This window comes from Hyposmocoma kahamanoa, unplaced genomic scaffold (genome assembly GCF_003589595.1).
Source record: "Hyposmocoma kahamanoa isolate Upper Pololo Valley unplaced genomic scaffold, ASM358959v1 102, whole genome shotgun sequence".
Lineage (NCBI taxonomy): Eukaryota > Metazoa > Arthropoda > Insecta > Lepidoptera > Cosmopterigidae > Hyposmocoma > Hyposmocoma kahamanoa.
The window spans coordinates 16418031-16438793 of record NW_020653337.1 but is presented as its reverse complement, the minus strand read 5'-3'; the positions used below and the strand labels follow the sequence as shown (position 1 = coordinate 16438793).

Here is a 20763-nt window from a genome sequence, read left to right as displayed (position 1 = left end):
ACGCGGTGTGCATAGGCTTTAAGAATATACGATAACGCGATGTGATAGCTTCGAACGGACCCCCATTTTCGTTGACGGACTTGAAGAGTAGTCCCGTAGGTCATCCGTACTGGGAAAATGGCCGTAACCATGAATTTCGTGCTTCGAGAGTACAGCCCTAGGTTTGAACACTGAGTAAAAAAAAGATGTTTAACTTATTTAAATTCATTTTATTAAAAATATTCATATTTAAAATTACTGCTCTAAAGTTTCACAAACTGTGTCGTATAAGTGCGTCGACAATATTTCACATGAGCAGCCAATTTTATTTTGCAATACGAACTCGTCCATTATAGAAATATGTACCAAATGTAAACTGATAAAAATTCACGAGTATGTCTTTAAAATGACGGTTGGTATTTTTTACTAAATTGACAATAATTGCGGTGTATACCGAATTTAATACTAATTTCATTGTAATACTGTAACTTTTACCGATTCAATAATTCGCAATTAAATTTGTAGCTACAAAAATATTGTTATTTTTTGTACTTCTCATTACAGTTTCCGCTTGGAATGTTTGAAATCACACTTTTATTAATAATACACACCGTTAATGACCAAAAATAAATTTCCTATACTAGATTTTGCGTAAAATAAATAGAATTTCATTATAATCTTTCGACAATCATAAAAAGTGTACTATGGACTAAATGCTACTTATCTAACTTGTTCATTTAATATTTCGGTAAATATACATACGTACAGCGATAACGGACAACGCTAGTTCGCATTATGTATCGGACCTCTCACGTCACACGGAAATATATATTTGTGTATATTCGGCATAATCGGAGCAAATATTTGCTCCCAAATAGATCCCAAACGTAATCAAATAAATGTAAAACAACACGAAAATTAATTCTGTCTTTTCGATGAATATATACTTAACGTCTTATTTTTAATCTCAATTCACTCATGAAAAATCGTCAAACCAAGATAAAACTTACTAACACTAAAACATTGTAGTATAAACAATGACTTGTCATGGATTTTACAGCTATTTGGCCCCGAAGAAACAAATCTTACTGCAGAGATCTTTTATCTTTATGAATTTTCTTATTAATGTAAATGTAAAGTCGAAAATTAAATGCTGATGAAAAGGAACTTATTTGCTGATAAAACCTTAAGCAATTATTTGCATTATCATTAATGATTGATTAAAAATAAAAATATCGAATGTATCTTTTAGATCATCAAAAGAGGCAAGTTTCCGTGTAGAGATCTGTGATTTTTTTTAATATCCAATTTTATTTCATTTAAAAATACAAAACAAAACCGAATGATAAGAAAAAACGGACGAATTTTGAAATTAATCAGATTGAAATGCCTGATTTATAGGAACGTCGCTTATTGCAAGTATTATTTCATGAGTATCAACTCATAGAGTTCACCAAGGTCCCTGCTAGGGCCTTATTTATATTCTGGTGTATTCTTAATCTCGAGCATAAACATAAATTTATTACAACAATTTTATTTAGGCACAACACCTTCTAATTTCGTAGTTTCGCAATGTATTACATACTTTTAAACAAAGCAATTGACAGTGGCACTTTCTTGCTTATAAAAGCTCTTTAGTACGATCCTTGATATTTTAACTTAATGTTACTCAAAATTATTTCTCCTCATTATTGTGTGGGAGATTGCTGCACAATGGACTATAGAGAGAAAGTGACGAATCAGAGATTGCCCTGTTTTTTTGCGATATTTATGTAAATGTGTTACAACTTCGTGTAATAGAAAATGAGATTAAGGTTGCCAATTTGTGATTTGTAGCTTCCTCAGCATTGGCCGTATATGAAGATTTTTTTACAAATTGTAACAAACTATCACAATCCTCAAATTTCTGCCGAAAGGCAGACTACAGGATCACACTATACGGACCAGACATTAGGCACTATTGAACTAATTACAAAAATGTCTTTCACTCACCAAACTTCACTAAACTTCGCCAGCAAAGTCACTTCTTAATTCTAATGTCCTCAATAAGCGCTTATTTCTTTGTAGACACTGATTCTTTGGTGTCATCTTTGTTTCACACCAACTGTACCTTTGTGTGTGCGTGTTGATCATTTAGGGTCACTGCAGACTGTCGTCCAGTCTGCAGTCCATTGGCTATTGCAGAGTGTTGTCTGGCAGTCTGTGGCTATTATGAGGCTCGTGGTGCCACGCTCCCGATTGTTCGGGCCTCATGACATCGTCGACAGGTGCACAAACAGGCCTTGGGCCTGGTTCAGGTGTGTACGTGAACGTTAGGCCAGTAGCGTATATGATCCCGTCATTTCTTACCAACGAAACTGGCACCTGAAGCAGAGGTATTCTATTACACATGTACACAAAACATTGGCACGTGTTTCATCGCGTGAACCAGATCCGCCCTATTAAATTAATCTCAAATGCAGGATCGTTATTATGATCTCATTTTAGTCGACTGTCTTTATTCAACACACACACACACACACACTCATAGCCCAGCTCTAGGGAAACCCTGTATCGCGGGTGCCATGGACACAGACAACCACAAATTACAGCTAAACTCACGAGAGAAATAAATGTAGGCCATGCAAATATTTATCCCGGTCCGGGAATCGAACCAATGCGTGGCAGACCAGTATGTTAACTGTTTGGCCATGGAGGCAGTAATATAAATATTAGACAACATCACATACGTTGCTCTGATCCCAAAGTAAGTACCTAAAGTACTTGTGTTATGGAAACACGAAACAACGATGGCACCACAAACATCCAGACCAGAGACAATACAGAATAGTTAGTTTTTCTACAGGCACTTTTGACGGCACGGAATCGAACCCGGGACTTCAGAGATAGTGGCATCAACAAGCCATTCGACCACGGAGGCCGTCGAAATTAATAAAAATTATTTGAGTGATCATCAGATAAACCGCCTCCGTGGCCGAATGGCTACCATGCTGGACTGCCACGTAGAGGTCCCGGGTTTGATTCCCGGTCCGGGAGAAATATAAGTACGGCCTACATTTATTTCTCTCGTGAGTTTGGGTGTAATTTGTGGTTGTCTATGTGTGTGTCCACGTCACCCGCGACTCAGGGTTTCCTTAGTACCGGGATATGTGTGTGTGCACGTTAGTGTGTGCGTGTTAACAGTTATTATTATTTTTTGACGCTGAATCATTATGAAGTCGTCAAAAATTTTCGATTCTAAAAAAGCAAAAAGCCGATCGGCTCAAGAAAATATAATGTCTATGAAAATCGCGCTCAATGAGACAATAGTTTCTTCATTAAGAATAGCGGATGCCAGACAGCAATAAGTTTTAAATATAAAACTCACCTGTGTGGGCTGCCGTACCCACAACCACTGCCCTCTAAACTGCGATATATCCGGCACCACGCACAACATAGACTCCGCACACCTATACATAGTTTCGGCTTCAACATCTCCAAACCACACTTGCAGCGACGGCGTGAAGTTGTCGCCAGCCAGCTCTAGCATAGCTACGTCACCTCCACCGTTTAGGTTTAGCGAGTGGACTAAGGGAACAGGGGTAACTGGGTTCCTGGTAAAAAAAAAATTGTTTATATCAAGATTTTAGGTTTTCGCGATTGTTAGACATTGGAAATGAAAGTTTTTTCCGGCTCTGAATCGCGTCCACCGATCAAAAACAGTCAACTGAACCTGTAAAGAGCCCGAAACGATGGTTTCTTTGAAAAAACATATCGATGGTGGAATATTTAAAATGTCGTAAGTCAACTCACACTGGCGCAGAGTCGAAGTGTCGCGACGCGTCATATTTTTCGCCTATAGCACATACATCTCTATTTTCCCATTATTAAGGTACAAATTTGTGTTATAAATAATATAAATAACGCACACACTCAACATAGCCCCGCACTGGGGAAACCCTGTGTCGCGGGTACCATGGATACATATTGTTATGCAAATATGAAAACGCGCGTCGACGCTTGGTTGAAGTCGAGCGGTTTCGCGCGTCACCGCACGTTACTTGGGAGCAGTCAGGCGTCAGACGCCGACCACACTGATCAGGGCGCACGAATGCGAGCGTAGTCGCGCGTTGACGCGCGTCGCCAGGCGCTATAGTTGAAAAACAGAACGCGACGCGACGCTTCAACTCTGCGCCAGTGTGAATTGGGCCTTAGGGCATTTCAACATTCCACCGTCGATATAAGGATAATAACTTCGTCCAAGTGTCGAATTTTGGAAGAGACATTTTGTAGTAAGGGACATTTTCCATTACGGCAAAATATTCCTTACATTTCGAATTTCCACCGTCGTTTACGCAATTTAGATCCAAAAAAATAAATTCATTTGCAAGATTTTGTTTAATTTATACTATTATCTTCACTTTTAAATAGAAAACCATCGTGAGACTGTGACATTTTAACTAATCATCATCATCAACCCATACATATTAACTAATCATATACAATCCAGTGCTGGGCAAGGGTCTATTGGGCGAGGGTTTAGGCCATAGTCCACCACTTTTTATCCGTTTTCCGAGGGTTGTGAACCTTCGACGTACAGGTTTCATGAGGATGTTTTCCTTTAGCTCGGGTAAATTTCAAATTAAATTTCGCACATAAATTAAGAGAAACTCAGAAGTGTGAGTCCGGATTCGAACCCACGGCGTCTGCTTAAGAGACAATAAGTCAAATCATTAGGCTACCACGGATTATTAACTAATAATAACGGCTAACTCGATTATTTAAGTCGCATTTATGCTCGACGTGTTATTTGTTGTTATTGTAGTGTGCAATCAATCCAGCATATGACTTAATAAGAATGACGCAAACGAGGGTAGCCGCTTGCACCCGTACTGAGTATGGCTTTGGCACTCAATTTCCGTCGAGTCACCGCCGCGGTATCTCATGATTAAGGACCACGGACTGGTTCGAAAAATGTCGAGCAGAAATTTAACTTAAATACGTTAGTTATCCGACAGTTTAAGCGTGAAACACATAAAGAGCGGGTACGAGTCGGGCGCGGGTCGGGTAGGGACCGCGGCGGGTCGGGACCGAGGCGGGTCTAATTCCGTGTATTTATATGGACGACAACACACCGATCGGGAGCGCGAGATGGGCGCACGACAAGATTGTAAATCTAGTTAACTATTTTTTTCGGAACTAAATCGCGTATATTTGTATATTTATATAGTTTTTGAAACAAACCAACGTTTCGGGCCGTTTACCACAGCTGACTGACCGTTCCGTGTATTGATATGGACGACAAACACACCACACGCGTCCATAAAAATCATTAAGCCATTAAACTGTTTCTACCGCCAAGCAGTATAGTAGTATATAATGGTCACATTACTGTGTTTCGGTTGTGAAGGGTAAGTGTGCTGGTGAAATTACAGGCACATAAGACTTATCAACACTGTCTCACTTGGTATCATATAATGCTTGTGATAGTATTGAGAGCGCAGTGGCGGTGCCCCCAGACCTTTATGATTTAAAGTTCTGTGTAACACTGTAACTATTATGGGCAGGCGTGTGGCTTACTACCAGGCGCACTACTTGTTTTTGTTACGTCACTTAGTATTATAAAAAAAAGACACGGAATTAGACACGCCGCGGTTCCGACCCGATCCGCGCCCGACTCGCACCCGTTCTCTGTGTGTTTCACACTTTAGTTGTAATGTTCACTTTTTTTAGCATGCCGCAATGTGACGATCAAGCAAAACTGAAGTATAAGAATAGTCCCCGCGCGGGTAGCAAGTATCCACGGTCAACGTTTAATGCCATGAGTCATTTACCTATAACATAAGGTGCTGAAAAATGGCCATAAATGATACGGTATAAAACATGGGTTAGCGCTGGTTCCCAATGCGGTTTGATCGAACATTGATTGCTCGAAATCGTTGGCTCGATTATCCATTTCACTTATGAATCGTGAGCTCTAAGATTTGCCACATCGATGCATCAAAATCTCGAAAGAATATACGATCAACAGCCAAAAAAGCGATTTTTCGAAAAAGGAGACGGTCCGGATTCGAACCATCGTCTTCAAGCAAACTGTGCCAGACGCTATGCCAACTTGGCTTAGTTGGAGTTAGGAACGAGCTAGCGGACCTTATGAATTTTTCTATGCGCTTGTTGCAGAGATTTGTTTTTGTATAATAATGCGTGAAATATTTGTTAAAAAACATCCAAACTGCATGGGTCGCGCTTAGAGGGTCGAACTAGTTTAATTTTGTTTTCCCAGTTTCAATTACGATTTTTATAGAAATAAACTCTTTAGATTCATCATTGCGTCCTTCTATTGCCTATTCTTAAGTCAAAGGAAGATGGGTGCTTTATTCACGATAAAGTTACGTTTGTTCATGAATGTATCGGTCGGTGTATGCTTAGTTGAAAATTGTAGTATTCTGAAATACTGCGTCATTGTATAAATGTGGAGATATTCTGAGAGCCTATTTCGTGTATTCGCACGCTTGTGTGGTCCACCTCTAGATATAGATATATAGGTGGACAGCGTCTGATATTTTCGTTTTTTTTTTTACCGCGTGTGATTCAGACAATCTTGGAAAAGAACAGCAACAGAAACTGCCCATTTAACTATCTAAGATACGCATTGACATACTAACAAAATGTAATTCAGGGTTCATTGAAAACAAGCGCCACAGTCAATTATGGCTGTGGCTTATGCTGAATGAAGTCCTTTTGCGTACGCCACAACCGCACATATGGCAGTACAAAATTTTTAGTCGTTACATTTTGTTTTTTGCTTTTTGTCAGATTTTGTCTTATTTTATGTTGCTTTTTTATTGTATTTTTTATTTTGTTTATTAATTCTTTTTATTTTATTTCGTTTGTCTGTGTTATCCATTTTTGTTTTTTTTTGCATCTATGTGTTGTATCGTTGCAATAAATGTCTATTCTATTCTAATGTACCTAAAAATATGCAAAGAATTCCAAAAAACCGACACTTGTCCAACGGTTGTAAAATATGACCATTATTATTTTGGCTTTATGTTTTAATTTTGCAATTTTAAATATAATGTACCTAAATTGTGTAATCAATTATTGTAATGTACAGAATAAAAAAAATGTTAAAAAATGCAAATTACCTGACAGGTCCCATGCCCTCATAAAACTGGTATTCAGCTTTATCTGTACTAATGATAGTCCAGCAGGCTCCGTCATTTATCATTTCCTTATTTGGCTCCTTCGGACATGGTGTGGCTTGAAACTGTATGATGCGCTCCTGAGATAGGCAGAGGTACATGCGTTCTGTGTCCTTCATGTAGAATGCACATTTGTGTAGTTGTGAAACCGGATCATCTGCTTCTAGAAGAGCCATTTGTTTGTCCACCTTGAGGAAAAAAAAATTGTTGAATGTAATAATGAAAACATTACAAAAACAGTTAAACTAAATATTCGGTACCTAAATATCCAACAAATTAAAATAAATTTTCCTAACAATATACGAATAATCTCGTTTTTAGGTTTTCGGATTGTTGTAATTGGAAATGAAACTATTTTGTAGGATTTGCTTCGCATTTTTTTCTTAAACTAATTTACTGATGTAGATACGAAAAAATACCTCCATTTCCAATTTTATCAATAATTTAAAAAAAAATTGTTAGTAATAGAAATTAAGATGTTTTCTAGAAATAACGCAAAAATTTGTATATAAACTTCCATATAACAGAAAATTTAATTCTTTTTGTGGTTTGTCTATTAAATTTTAACAGGAGTGATCATGTAAACCTTTCGTTCAGACGCCATAACTTTCTATGTTTTAGTATAACTCTTTTAAATAAAGATTGATAAGAAATGTTACTCATTTGTCATAGACACTGAATTGAATGTGTATTTTTTTGCTTTACTGTACAACGCATTTAATAAAGCAAAAACGATTAAATGGCGTATATGCGGATACTGGCTGTTATCAGTTACTGCTTGCGTGCAGGTATATGTTATTAAATAATGTAAAAAAACAGTGAACAGCTATATCGATCATAACATTTAAATAAAACTCATTATGACAAAATAAAATTTAAATAAATATAATTATTGTATGTACAATAATTTTGTTTGGAAAATGTTTCCCAGGGATTATATAAGGGAGTCATCACACTTATTGACACGGAATCGCATTAAGTCCATGTATTAAGATCAAAAATAATGTTGTGTCTTTCGCGTCGGCTCGCGACGATCCGAGCGGAGTGAAACGCGCAACGTCTTTTTCACTCTTCACGAGGCGATTCCGTGTGAATAAATGTGGTGAGTCCCTTATGTAACATTAATGTGCAAATAAACCATTAGCTATATTAATAATAGTCAATACTAATATTTGTCATAATATTAGAAATTCACTCCCATTCATTACATGCTACAAATAATAAAATATAAACAAACTTAAATTGAATTGCTGTGAAACTTCTCACGGCGTTTTCACTGTGTAACCAGAGTTTCGTGCGACAAAGAATATTTTTAAACATAGGCACTCGTGTTTGTGGTTTATTTGATTTGTTTTACATTTTGTTCAGAGTGGGGTGAAATGTGTTTTTTTTTTCTTTACACGCAGAAGTGGTCAGACCTTTCCCAAAAACTGGAATGGTCTTCTATTGGACAGTAAATTCTAACAAGAATTTAGCTCTCTATAAAAATTGCGAGTCAGCTGTAACATGTAACATAGTTTTTTTTTTTAGAATTTTTAAAATTAGAAAAGTTCCCGAACATTCTGGATAAGTCTCCAGTGTTCGGAAAAAGGCGCAAAAGTAATAATACCCTTTTTATGCACACCTGAACGTTTTCATACTGAATTTACGTCTGAATACAGCCTTCTTGATATATTGGATTTTATACATTGTATGTTTCTTTGTTATTTCATTTTTTCGCCTGAACGTTATTATATCGAACTTTTTATTAAAAATTTTATAGTATCTTGGAGTCTTTTATGCTTGTTTTTTTAATTTTTAAGGCTCAACTTTATTACACTGAAGTTCTTATTGTAAACCATCCAGTCTTCACGAAGTATAGGATTTTATACATTTTTTATATAATTTTTTAAAACCTCTCTCAAATAAAAAGTTTACAAACACTTGCACATAATATTTACATACACGACTTTGTTTTAACCGAAGGTCGAAGATAATCAACCAATTTTAATAATTTTAAGCAAATCGAACGTAATTCGGATTGTTTACTTCACGGCGCGCTCATTATGTTTTGAGATTTCAGAGATCCAATCAGTAAAAGTTGTGTTGTTTTAGGCATGTTTCATATTCATGATGCTAATTTTTATGTCTATTTAGGAATACATTGTGTAACAAAAACAGCCGCCTGTGATGATTGTGCTATGAAATAAAAAAAATAATTCAGCAAAAACTTGTCACATAACTAGCCAAATGATTGAATGTCAGCTTCTATAATGAACCAAAATGTTTGTTTGGCAATTTCTTTTGTAAAACTTGTTATACTAAAAAATATCAACTAAAAAATTAAAAAACTGAAAAATTTGAAAATTTTTACACATGTTGTAATTATGGTAAACAAAGAATTTTATAATAATTATTATTATTGTACTACTTAAATTTATAGTTTATTTTTAAATTACTTTATCAATGAAAATTCAGTACTGCAACCAATAAATAACGCACACACTCAACATAGCCCCGCACTTGTAAAACCCTTTGTCGCGGGTGCCATGGACACACATAGACAATCACAAATTACACCCAAAGTCACGAGAGAAATAATTGTAGGCCATACAACTATTTCTCCCGGCCCGGGAATCGAACCTGGGACCTCTGCGTGGCAGTCCGTAGTAACCGTTCGACCACGGAGGCAGTTAAATGATAAGGAAAATGTCTTTACCCAAAAGTTGTCTGAAAGAAATTGCAGATTAGCAATAACATAAACAGCAATTTCTTTATATTCTTACTGAAGTAAGATTAGGCTATATTTTTAATTAATTGGGGACATTAAATTGGCAAATTTCTTTAAGTACATTGTAATTTAAGGATCTATTTTATAAAATAATATTTTATTTAAACCCTAATAATGAAATTGGATATATTTCTATACCTCCACCAATATTTACTTTGTTTATTCTGTACATACAGTATTTTTATAGGACCATCCCAATAACCGTGTAGCATTTCTAATAATTTAAAATAAAATAAATATTAACACCAATTGCCTCTGTGGCAGAAAGGTTACCATGCCGGACTGCCACCCAGAGGTCCCAGGTATGATTCCTGGGCCGGCAGAAATATTTGTATGGCCTACATTTATTTCTTTCGACAGTTTGGGTGTAATTTGTGGTTGTTTATGTGTTTTTCCATGGCACCCGCGACACAGGATTTCCCTAGTGCGGGGCTATGTTGAGTGTGTGCATTATTATTATTATATCTATTTAAAAAATAAATAAAAAAATTATAATTTTTTTAATGGAATGTGTGTGGTGTGTGTAAATTGAAATAAACAACTCAATACAAAGCAGGTTGGTAAAATCATCATAGGTCCATTCTCTAGTTTAAGGCAAGCGGAATAATGGTCTAGCAAGTGTTAACAGTCTTATAGTTCTAGTATTAATTGTTTAATAGTTATCTTATACTAGCTAAATTAACTTATTCTAAAATTGTCTTATTAGGTTTGATGTGGATAACAAATTTACCATCTTTCTTTTAAAAAAATTTAAAAAATGTTTACCTTTCTGATAATTAGCCTTGGTAGAGCCATGCCTGTCACTGAGCACACCAGCTTCACTGTTGAGCCGTAATGCACATAACCATCTCTCACGGCAAACTCCTCTGACTCACTCTCATTGTCATCTAACAAATGGATTGTAAAAGCACCCCACTGGGTAGATGATGCATGAAAATTCCCATTCTCCACATGGAGATACCTTGTGGATACAGTTTGTGACCTGAGCCTATTGAATAGGGCAACTTTTGTTCCACTTGCAATACATAAATCAGCATTCTTCAGTGACTGTTTCTTCTTTGAAGGCTTTGATATAACTTTTATTCTTTTACTATTGAATATACCAATATCATGACCATTACCATAAAACATCTTGACTGACAACATGAAATGCTTCCTCTTATCTGAGTCTGATATGTACAGGGTTTTAGCAGCACAGTATTGTTTTCCATTGTTCAGGTCTAACTGCTGCATGTCTTGATCAGAGTTACCGATACCAATGAAGGCACACAGCTGAGCAGCCTGCTCCGTCTCGCCTTCCCGCAGCATGCGCTCGCGACGGAGCCGCCAACCATCTCCAAACAAATAAATACATGGAGGTGGACAGAAGAACCGTTTCTCGTTACCATAGGATTTCTGCGCAACTTTAGCATGTAGGATAACGACAACCATGTCGGAGCGATCGCGGAGGTATCGCTCCATAGCTTCGCGCGTGAGCCTCCGCTCCTCGGGGCGGTAGGCGCCGGCGCCGGGACCGGCGGCGCTGGCATAGCGCGGGAACAGCGCGCCGTGCTGCGGCGGCGGCGACGGCCCGCCCGCCGCCATGCCACCCGCGCCGCTCCCGAACTGGTGCGGCATGCTCGCCACGACTTCCACTCACCTTCTTCCCCTCATGTCCTATCGATCGAGTAATTGTTCGCTCATGACTCCGTTCCCAAACCTCTATCTGGAGCCAGTTTTGTGAAACATTGCAGGCCTGAAGTCAATACAATCGAGCGAAGTGGCGTCTCCTGTTATCAGCCTACTGTTGATACGCGAGAAAGCGTCGGTAAAATGAAAAGGGCCACAGGATTCTATTATGTTGTCGATCGATACACTTGTGTATTATTCACGGCACTATAAATTAATTACGGTGGGAACAGCAACACACATTTCATTCAAAAACACCTGTTCGATGGCAGAATTTTCAGACAGTCTAGCCAACATTCCATGCTGCGTTGTTTATTATTTACATTCGAAATGGGATTCTTATCGGCTGATAAACTCTCAGTTGATAATTTACGAACTAATTGAGAAGTCAATTAATTAAACTTGTGTATAGTCCAGCGAAATAAATACGACAACGCTAGAAATACGAACTGTCAAAATGGACCATAGACACAAAAAGTGAAGAAGTACAAGCTTGTTGTCGAACGAGACACGCGAGTGGAGCGAGCAACGAACAAAATCAAGTGAAGTGGGGTCGGTCGACCCAACGACTGAACTGAATGACGGCGAGACAGCCGGTCATAGGATGTGGGGTTACGCATGGGGCGTGAGAAAATAAAGTGTGGGAAAGAGTGGGCGTTCGCGGCATAGTAAACCATTTGATATGTTGTAGTGAACCGAACACATATTTATGAACGCAGTGAGCCAGTAGCAGACATTTGGTATTGTCGCTGTGTGCGTGATAAATACATCCAGTTCATGGAGCGAAAAGGTTGATGTGTGAGGAAGACCCGACGATTGACCGCCGATCTCGTGGGAACGACCTTTGTTATATACATATACATTAGGCTAAACAAAAAATCTGGAGTGTAGCCGCACGCGATGGGAGTCACCGGCCTGTGGCGACTTATCGAGCCCGTTGGGAAACCAGTGCCAGTCGAGACATTGGAAAATAAAGTTTTAGCTGTTGGTAGGTTCCCATGCTAATCAGTAGCTGTCATTATTGTGAAGGCCGGTCATTGACCTAAAATCAATGTAATTTCGACCATTCAATTGCTTTTGAAGATTGGATACTGTTGAAGTAGGCTGGAAATTTAACTTTATCTCCATAAACCAGCATATAACAGTAATGGCAAAATTTCATTATTCCAACAGATATTTCAATATGGTTGCACCAGATGGTGAAAGGATACCAAGACGCCAAAGGTGCCCCACTTCCAAATGCTCATTTAATGGGGCTCTTCCAACGACTCTGTAAACTGCTCTACTTCAGAATCAAGCCAGTATTTGTGTTTGATGGTGGATTCCCAGATTTGAAAAGGGAAACTATTGTGAGTGCAAATTTTGCAAATTTTGGAGCTTTCAAAATTTTTGAACTTTGTAAAGTTTGTGTAAATTTTTCAGGCCAAACGTCAAGATCACAAAGCTAAATACTACTCAGAATCAGAACGGCTTAAACGAGAACTTGCTCTTGTTCTGAGTAAGAAGACCGCAGTTAGTAGTTTATTGGGCAAGCAGGTTTCTCCCAAGACAAGCACTGTTAATGATGTGAATAATGATGACATTTTTAAGTTACCCGCTTTACCTCAGAGGGATGATGAAACTGAATCAGAGTATGTTTAGATAATTAAAATAAATATATACATGTATTTCAAAGTGTCAATATTTTGACAACAAACCTTTTGTAATAATTTTTAGGTCTGAAGAAGAGCATTCAAGCAGTTCAGTTGGTGATTTGCATTCTATAGATATGGAATCAGAAAATTTTAAGGCTTTGCCAGTAAAAGAAAAGTATGAACTCTTGATTGAGTTGAAAGAGACAAGGAAAATGAACTCTTGGGGGAAACTACATGAACTTCCAAAAAAAAGTGATAATTTCTCTGATTTTCAGGTAAATTGCTTGATTATAGTGCTGCAATTAATTTGAAAGGTGAATTTCCTGTAGGTAAATACATAATGTCATCCACAGATGCAGCGGTTGCTAAAAAGAAGAAAGGTACAAGAATGCTTACAAGAAACAGAAAAAGAAATGGGAGATACCGGGATGTCCCTGAATGACCTTGAATCATTACTTAATGAAGAAGGAATTGATACCGAAATAGAAAGCTTACCTACCCGTCGTATCGCTTCTAATAATAACACAAGATTTTTACTCATTAATAATGTTAAGGAAGCTTTAGCTGAAGCTAAAAGAAAGCAGGAAGCAGAGAGCACATCAGAAACAAGTACACTAGAAGTAAAACCTTCTGGAAGTGAAGATAAAGTTATGAAGAAAAGTGAATTGGAAGAAGACTTAGAAAAAGCTATAAGAATGTCTTTACAATGTGTCAATGAAACCGACATAAGTACTTGTAATTCTAAAACGGATGATTCCTGGACCTCAGCATTGACTGATACAGACAGTTCTGATTCTGAAGACGACTTTGAACCTCCAGATAATATGTCTTCAGCCAAAGCTTACATCATGCAATACACGGATTTAACAAACAAAGCTATAGATAACATCGTAGCGAAAAATAAAAATGATAAATCTGAATCCAACAAAATACCGAATGCTGATCAAATAATAGAAGAACTTAAAAAAGAAACCTATGTCGTTGATAACATAGATCTCGCGTCTAGTGACGATGAGTGCAAACAAGACTATCAAAAAAATAGTGATCAAACATGTGAAGAATGTGTTATAGAATTAAATACAACACACGAAAATTTTCAAACCAATATGGATGCAACTCAAGCCTCAGTTATGTGTATAGAAAATTCTGAGCAAGCGATTTTATGTCTTGATACAAGTTCAGAAGATGATGCGAAAAATTACGAGCAGTTAAATTGTGATGCAAATTTCAAATATAATGAAAAGTCAAGAAATGAAATTGTAAATTTAGATGAGGATTTAGAAAGGGCAATAAGCATGTCCTTAGAATGTGTTAAAGAACCCGAACAAGTCGTGTTTGATTCCATAGAGTTTGATTCAAGCTCAAGTGACATCGATTTTGAAGAAGTGACGGAAAAAGAGGAATCACGAAAACCTGTAATTCAATTAACTTTGAACGTAGGCGACGCTCCAGAAGACGACATTTTTGCAGATATTTTTCAAGCAAATATCGAACCTGCACCTGCTTGTGTAAAAGAGAAAGTCACAGACACTGTAATAAAGACAGAAAAACATGTACGCATTAATAAAACAGATACGTCTTTAAATAGTGAAACAAATCCAGAAGTTAATAACAGTATTGAGCAAGTAATGTCTTCGTTTAAACTCAATATTGAGAAAAAAGGTGCACTGTCTGAGCCTACCATTAAAATGAATGTTGGAGATGGAACAAAATCAGATGCTAATAAACCTAAAACAGCATCTCAAGACGCTACTAAGAGCACAGATGTACCAAAAGCTGCACCAGAAATAGTCGAAAAAAAATCAATAGAGGAAAAAGTCTCCAATAAGGATATTACAGAAAAAACTGTAACAGACAAATTAATTGATAAACCATCTCGAGAACCAATATCTTTAGAACAACTTAACACTATAGAGGAGGAATTACAAAGTGCAGAACGGGATTTAATTAATGAAAAGGGGCGAGTAGATCGTATAGGTCGCAACATTACAGAGCAAATGACCAAAGAGGCTCAAGAATTATTGCAAATATTTGGTATTCCGTACATTGTTGCTCCCATGGAAGCTGAAGCTCAGTGCGCGTTTCTAGAAAGTGTGAAATTGACTGATGGTACTATAACAGATGATAGCGATGTTTGGCTTTTCGGCGGAAGAACTGTATACAAGAACTTCTTCAATCAGAAAAAGCACGTGCTGCAGTTTTTGGCCGAACGTATCGAGAAGTCATTCAGTAAGCATGTTGTACTGATTTTAAATCTATTATTAATTTTATTTGGTTTTTTTTTGTTATCAGCTATCACAGTGTCTGAATTTCTTTCAGAATTATCCAGGGAACAGTTAATACTTTTAGCATTGCTAGTGGGTAGTGACTATACGACCGGAGTTACTGGTGTAGGTCCAGTAACGGCTTTGGAGATCCTTGCATCTTTTCCATTTAATAAAAACATATTTTTGAGTGAGACTTCAAAACAGGCCCGATATGAGCATGTTATTGCTGGGCTGCAAGAGTTTAAGAAGTGGGTACAAGCCGGAAAAAGAACTGATAATATTACATTAAAGAGAAAATTAAAGAATGTGCATTTAACGGAAGATTTCCCAAGTTCACGGGTAAGGTCTACATTCTTTTTTTCTCATAATAATAATACTTAGTTCTGTAAAAACACATTAGAATTTTGTCTTCCAGGTAGTCCAAGCTTACCTGGAACCAAATATAGAAAAGAACGAAGATAAATTCACATGGGGTGAATTAGATATTACAGTTTTGAGAGATTATACAAAAGCTAAATTTGGCTGGTCACAGAACAAGTTAGATGAAATAATTAAACCAGTATTAAAACGAATGATTGATCGGAAGAGTCAAAGGAGTGTTCATGACTATTTTAAGAGGAAGGTAGAATTTCAGAATTTGGAAGACCAGATGAGTAAACGTGTAAAGGCAGCAGTAGAAAAGATGGGCCCTGAAAGACCAACTCAAGAAAATGCTTGTGTTGATAATATGACTGAGAATGAATCAAAACCGACCAGGAAGAGGAAAGTTACCAAAAAGGCTGGTAAGGGAAAAGATCTCGAAATACCTGGGCCTTCAATATCTAAAGTGATAAAGAGTGCCGAGGACAAAGTATTTCATGACCATAGTGTCAAAGTAGTATCACAATTTATGCAAGATGGAAAATCTGATATAGAAATTATTATTAAAAAAACTGACCGAGTACAAGAAATAATTCCACAAAGGGAGAGAGAAAAGCAGAATTTGCTGCAAAATAAATTAAAGGCCATCGAGGTATTCAGGAAAACAAATATCGATCGCCAAAAGAAAACTACGAAACGGAAAATAAATTTACCTAAAGAAAAAGCTGAGCTTTCTGAAAGTAGTGATAGTGATTAATTTTACCCTGTTTTTATTTATTAAAAGTTTTTCATAAATGCTCATTTGTCTTATTCTGGTATAAATGCTCAAGTCAGGATTGCACTGGAAACACAAGCACTGGAAATACGACCCTAATGGGTTCTCTAGAACTACTCAATGCTCAAGTCAGGACTTGAGTATGATTTCGAGTGCTTTAAACCATAAATTGAGAGAGCATTGAGTAGTTCTAGAATACGACTCTGAGAGTCGTATTCTAGAACTACTCAATGCTCAAGTCAGGATTTGAGTATGGTTTAAAGCACTCGAAATCATACTCAAGTCCAGGTCCGATTTCCAGTGCTTGAAATCATACTCAAGTCTGCTCAAATCCTGACTTGAGCATTGAGTACAGTTCTGGAATACGACCCGTAGACGATGTTAAAGTCTGACAGTTGCATGCAACTCGCCGTGTGGCCTGCGCTTTATTTAATTTATGAAAATGAGTAAATCTTTACACATATATTATACGATAGACTTATTGCTGATAATAGTCGTTAATAATTAATTTAAAAAAAAGCAAAAACAAATGAACTCCATTAAAGATTCAAGAATTTTGGCAATATCTAATTTTTCATCATTTTGCCATAAAACGTACCGCCAAGACTTGCGATGGTAAGTTTTTTTTTACGAATGATTTTATACTATTGCTGTAATAATAGTAATTGAAATTACTCTAAAATACTTCTTTAGATTAATTATTAATGAGTTCAACGGACGCTATAGTCAATTTGTTTAGGTAGGTACTTAAGTAAATGTAAACAATCTTGATACATCATTTTATTGAAACATATTTTATTATGCTTTACAAATCAATAGGTAGAGGCGGATTGGCAGTCTTGGTCGCCCTGGCCGCAGCCCTTGTAGTCAGTACCAGCCGCCCCTTTCTCAGCACTCATCATATACTGGTAGACTACATAATGAATTTACTTTATTAATGTGCGGTAAATGAGTGTGAAAATACGTCAGACAAACATAAAATAGAGACTAACATCACATTTCACAAGGAAGTAACACGTTTCAACTTGTATTTTTATATAAATATTCACTAAAACCGAAAATTAACCTACTACTAAAACTAGCCAACATGAATTTGATTTTTGCCTCACTTGTGACAGTTCGTTTGATATGAAACTATCATTCTATGCGTTATTATTCTAAGCATTTATCGTCATATTTCAGCCAACAAAACCTAAATAAATTGTATTTAAACCTTCCTCATAAATCACTCTGTCTATTGGTGGAAACCGCAAAAAATCCATTCAGTAGGTAGGATTTTAGTTTATCGCGATTAGACAGACGCGGTAGTGATAATATGTAGTGATTATACATTACATCATAGGTATGTAACATATCAATAGTTTATACATAAAATGTACGAAAGTGATTTAGGAAGATTATTGTTATACGATGCGGTGAACAATTCGATCATTTGGTGTTACATTGACGTAATTGTAATTTTGGCAAAATTTAATTATCTTAACACATTGTGTTAACATATTTAATGCAATTGTGCTTAAAAATAATTATAAGCGAACTACAAAAGACGATAAATAATTTCACCGCCTTTGTACTTCTTAAACAGCCCAGCTTTTGTAGATAGATTAATAAAAATAACATAAATATGAACACATAACAAATTATTTTTTTAAAAACACGACCTCACAAGTACCTACGTAGAAGTACATTGCATCTATTTGCCAAGTTTTATTGACATCGGTTACCGGAAAGTGCGTGAAACCGGACTTATTCCCTAGTTTTCCTCCATTTAGGTGGAATATTTTCTTCTACTATAAATGGGTGCTGAGGTGCCTTTCCACCAAAAAAAAAACCATTAGAATCGGTAATCGCGTAACTTACAAATAAATGCAGTCGAATTGAGAACCTCCTCCTTTTTTGGAGTAGGTTAATTAAATGAAATCCATTTGTAAAATAGTCAATTTATTGTTTACATCCAACTGTTCCAATTAAATTAAACAAAAATTGAAAACCAAATGAATAAATGTAGTATACATAAAATTAACCTCGCATATGCACACATAAAATTAAAATGCGACAATAGTCACGACTTAACTTAGGTTAGTTATTATAAATAGTTTAAACTATATTCATACAGTTTAGAATTAGAGGACACATCTTCGAGATAAATCTACGACCTAATCTCAATTACTATTCATTTTATTTTCCAATTCGATCCAGTGCAATAGATTCTCGACTCTACATGATATTGACCATAAACTTAAGCAATCATCTACCCTATCCATTGATAACTAACTATAGAAGCTCTTATAAATCTTCACAAATAATTTGACTTCTTTTACATTTACATAGGTATTTCTTAATCAAATTGATTGCAATAGTTTTTTAAGTACTATTTTCAAAATCAATTTTAATAGGTTGACATTATTTTTATATAAAAAAATTGTGCAGTAAATCCATAGCGTGGGAACAATAAATAAATCGATTAATTCTTTAGAAACTTATTTACAACTAACGACTAAGTCACCGATAGATAAGCGTTTTGACACATTTTTTAACATACAAATTAGTCTGATAGTGATAATCCAATAGAAAGAGATCTTCATTATCCTACTGATATTAGCCAACACAACATTAGCCACACTAAATAGGACGTAATGACATGTGATATAATGATAGTTGAAATGACAGTCCCCCAAATATCTTCATGAATGTACCATCCCATTTTGACTCAATATCCAGACTTAAAATTGGAATACTTATCGGTAAATACGTCGCCTATGAATACGAGATAGCGAAGTAGCGAACGTAATTAAACTTGATATCTTCTCGAAACTCAAGAATCTAATCTATTATATGAAATAAAAGTCAATGGGATGATTCCGGTTACTTACTATGTATAAAACTGTCAAACCGGTCATTCTTCGGCGGCTAAATTACAATTAATAATAATAGCAACAATAAAATAAGATACAGTTAAGACACAAATGTGTTGTTTTGAGGACAGAGAGACATATACAAAGGGCAGAGGAATGTCGAAACCTATTTGCAAATCAACACATTTACGTACAAACTTGGTATTTCCTTAAAAGAAAGATTACACGTCCAGATCAAAGGATCTTTGAAGTGGCTGGCTTTGTAATATCCCTTAATTATGCAGGCAGCAATAATAGCCATACGATCTATGATTGATCTGAATAACTTAACGTCAGATTTCTTTCTTTATCTTACAAATAAGATAGGAAATTGAATCAGTCAATTTGCCTTCAGACGAAGTCCTCATTGCAACCCTTTGTCTGGACTAATTAGAGAACTTATGAACGGCGTCGTGACTAATTTACTTGCCATTATAAACTTTAATACATAATCACATTCTGTACAGTCTCTCACTTGTCAACTCGTCGTACCATTATTTGGACTGGACGCATTAACCCTTCTCATGTTTGCAGTGGCCATTGTGACGTGGATATTAATCGACTATGATAATCAAATATGCTATTCAATGTACAAATCTAGATAATAATCGCCATGTAGAAAGGGTTATTATATACAGTTGTAAACATCCTTTGTAAGCTAAAGAAGTCCTGATGGTTTAGGAGTTTTCTAAAGTGAACACAAAATTTAAACAATTTTATTTCTTAATTTGTTGATTGTTACAAAATATTATACAGATCGAGCAACTTAATTAACACCACCATGTAGAAAACACCAAATTAACTGTACTTTCTATGTAATTATATAGTTGCCAGAATCACGGCTCATATAACACATAAGTAAAATAAGTCGGTCTGTAAGCCATATATGTGAATATCACCATATGGATATTAACGTGCTTTCCCACGGTCTGTGATTTATACGGGCGTGAATGCGCCAAGTGAAAATCGTGTTGAAGTCACCAGCACAAGCGGACCCGACGGAGCCTTAAAGGCTTGGCGCGGTCCGATCACAGACCTTGGGAACTCACCTTTAGACTATTCTCATTACTGCTTATAGTCAGGTGTGCCAACATTACTAAATGTAGATAATAAGAAAAATAGGTTGCCTCTAGTTTTATTAGCACTAAAGCAAAAAGCTCACGTAGCTTACCGACATTCGGCCTTAAAAATCATATACATTTTACTAATGCACATCACAATGGTCACTTGGC

General features: G+C 36.3%; 2 protein-coding genes across 2 annotated transcripts; one reads left to right on the top strand and one right to left on the bottom strand.

Moving 5' to 3' along the window:
• Positions 1 to 355: 355 nt before the first annotated feature.
• LOC113233715 (suppressor of hairless protein) lies at positions 356 to 12136 on the bottom strand. The gene is made up of 4 exons (XM_026468897.1): positions 10699 to 12136; positions 7107 to 7351; positions 3347 to 3572; positions 356 to 2343 (listed from the first exon to the last, which is right to left on the bottom strand). The coding sequence occupies exons 1-4, from the start codon at positions 11548 to 11550 to the stop codon at positions 2155 to 2157; spliced, it is 1512 nt and encodes a 503-aa protein (XP_026324682.1). The 5' UTR covers positions 11551 to 12136; the 3' UTR covers positions 356 to 2154.
• A 166-nt stretch (positions 12137 to 12302) lies between these two features.
• Positions 12303 to 16624, top strand: LOC113233705 (DNA repair protein complementing XP-G cells homolog). Its single transcript, XM_026468888.1, has 7 exons — positions 12303 to 12589; positions 12775 to 12950; positions 13024 to 13232; positions 13318 to 13510; positions 13589 to 15464; positions 15555 to 15841; positions 15918 to 16624. Exons 1-7 carry the CDS (start codon positions 12502 to 12504, stop codon positions 16617 to 16619), a joined length of 3531 nt encoding a protein of 1176 aa, XP_026324673.1. The 5' UTR covers positions 12303 to 12501; the 3' UTR covers positions 16620 to 16624.
• The last annotated feature ends 4139 nt before the right edge of the window (positions 16625 to 20763 follow it).

Coding starts and splice junctions, on each gene's coding strand:
- LOC113233715 (XM_026468897.1), bottom strand. CDS start 11,550: ATGCCGCACCAGTTCGGGAGCGGCGCGGGTGGCATGGCGGCGGGCGGG. Junction 3,573..7,106: donor GAGGGCATGGGACCTGTCAG/GTAATTTGCATT, acceptor TTTTTTTACCAG/GAACCCAGTTACCCCTGTTC. Junction 2,344..3,346: donor GGGTACGGCAGCCCACACAG/GTGAGTTTTATA, acceptor CCTCTGCTTCAG/GTGCCAGTTTCGTTGGTAAG.
- LOC113233705 (XM_026468888.1), top strand. CDS start 12,502: ATGGGAGTCACCGGCCTGTGGCGACTTATCGAGCCCGTTGGGAAACCA. Junction 12,951..13,023: donor ATTTGAAAAGGGAAACTATT/GTGAGTGCAAAT, acceptor TAAATTTTTCAG/GCCAAACGTCAAGATCACAA. Junction 13,233..13,317: donor GATGATGAAACTGAATCAGA/GTATGTTTAGAT, acceptor AATAATTTTTAG/GTCTGAAGAAGAGCATTCAA.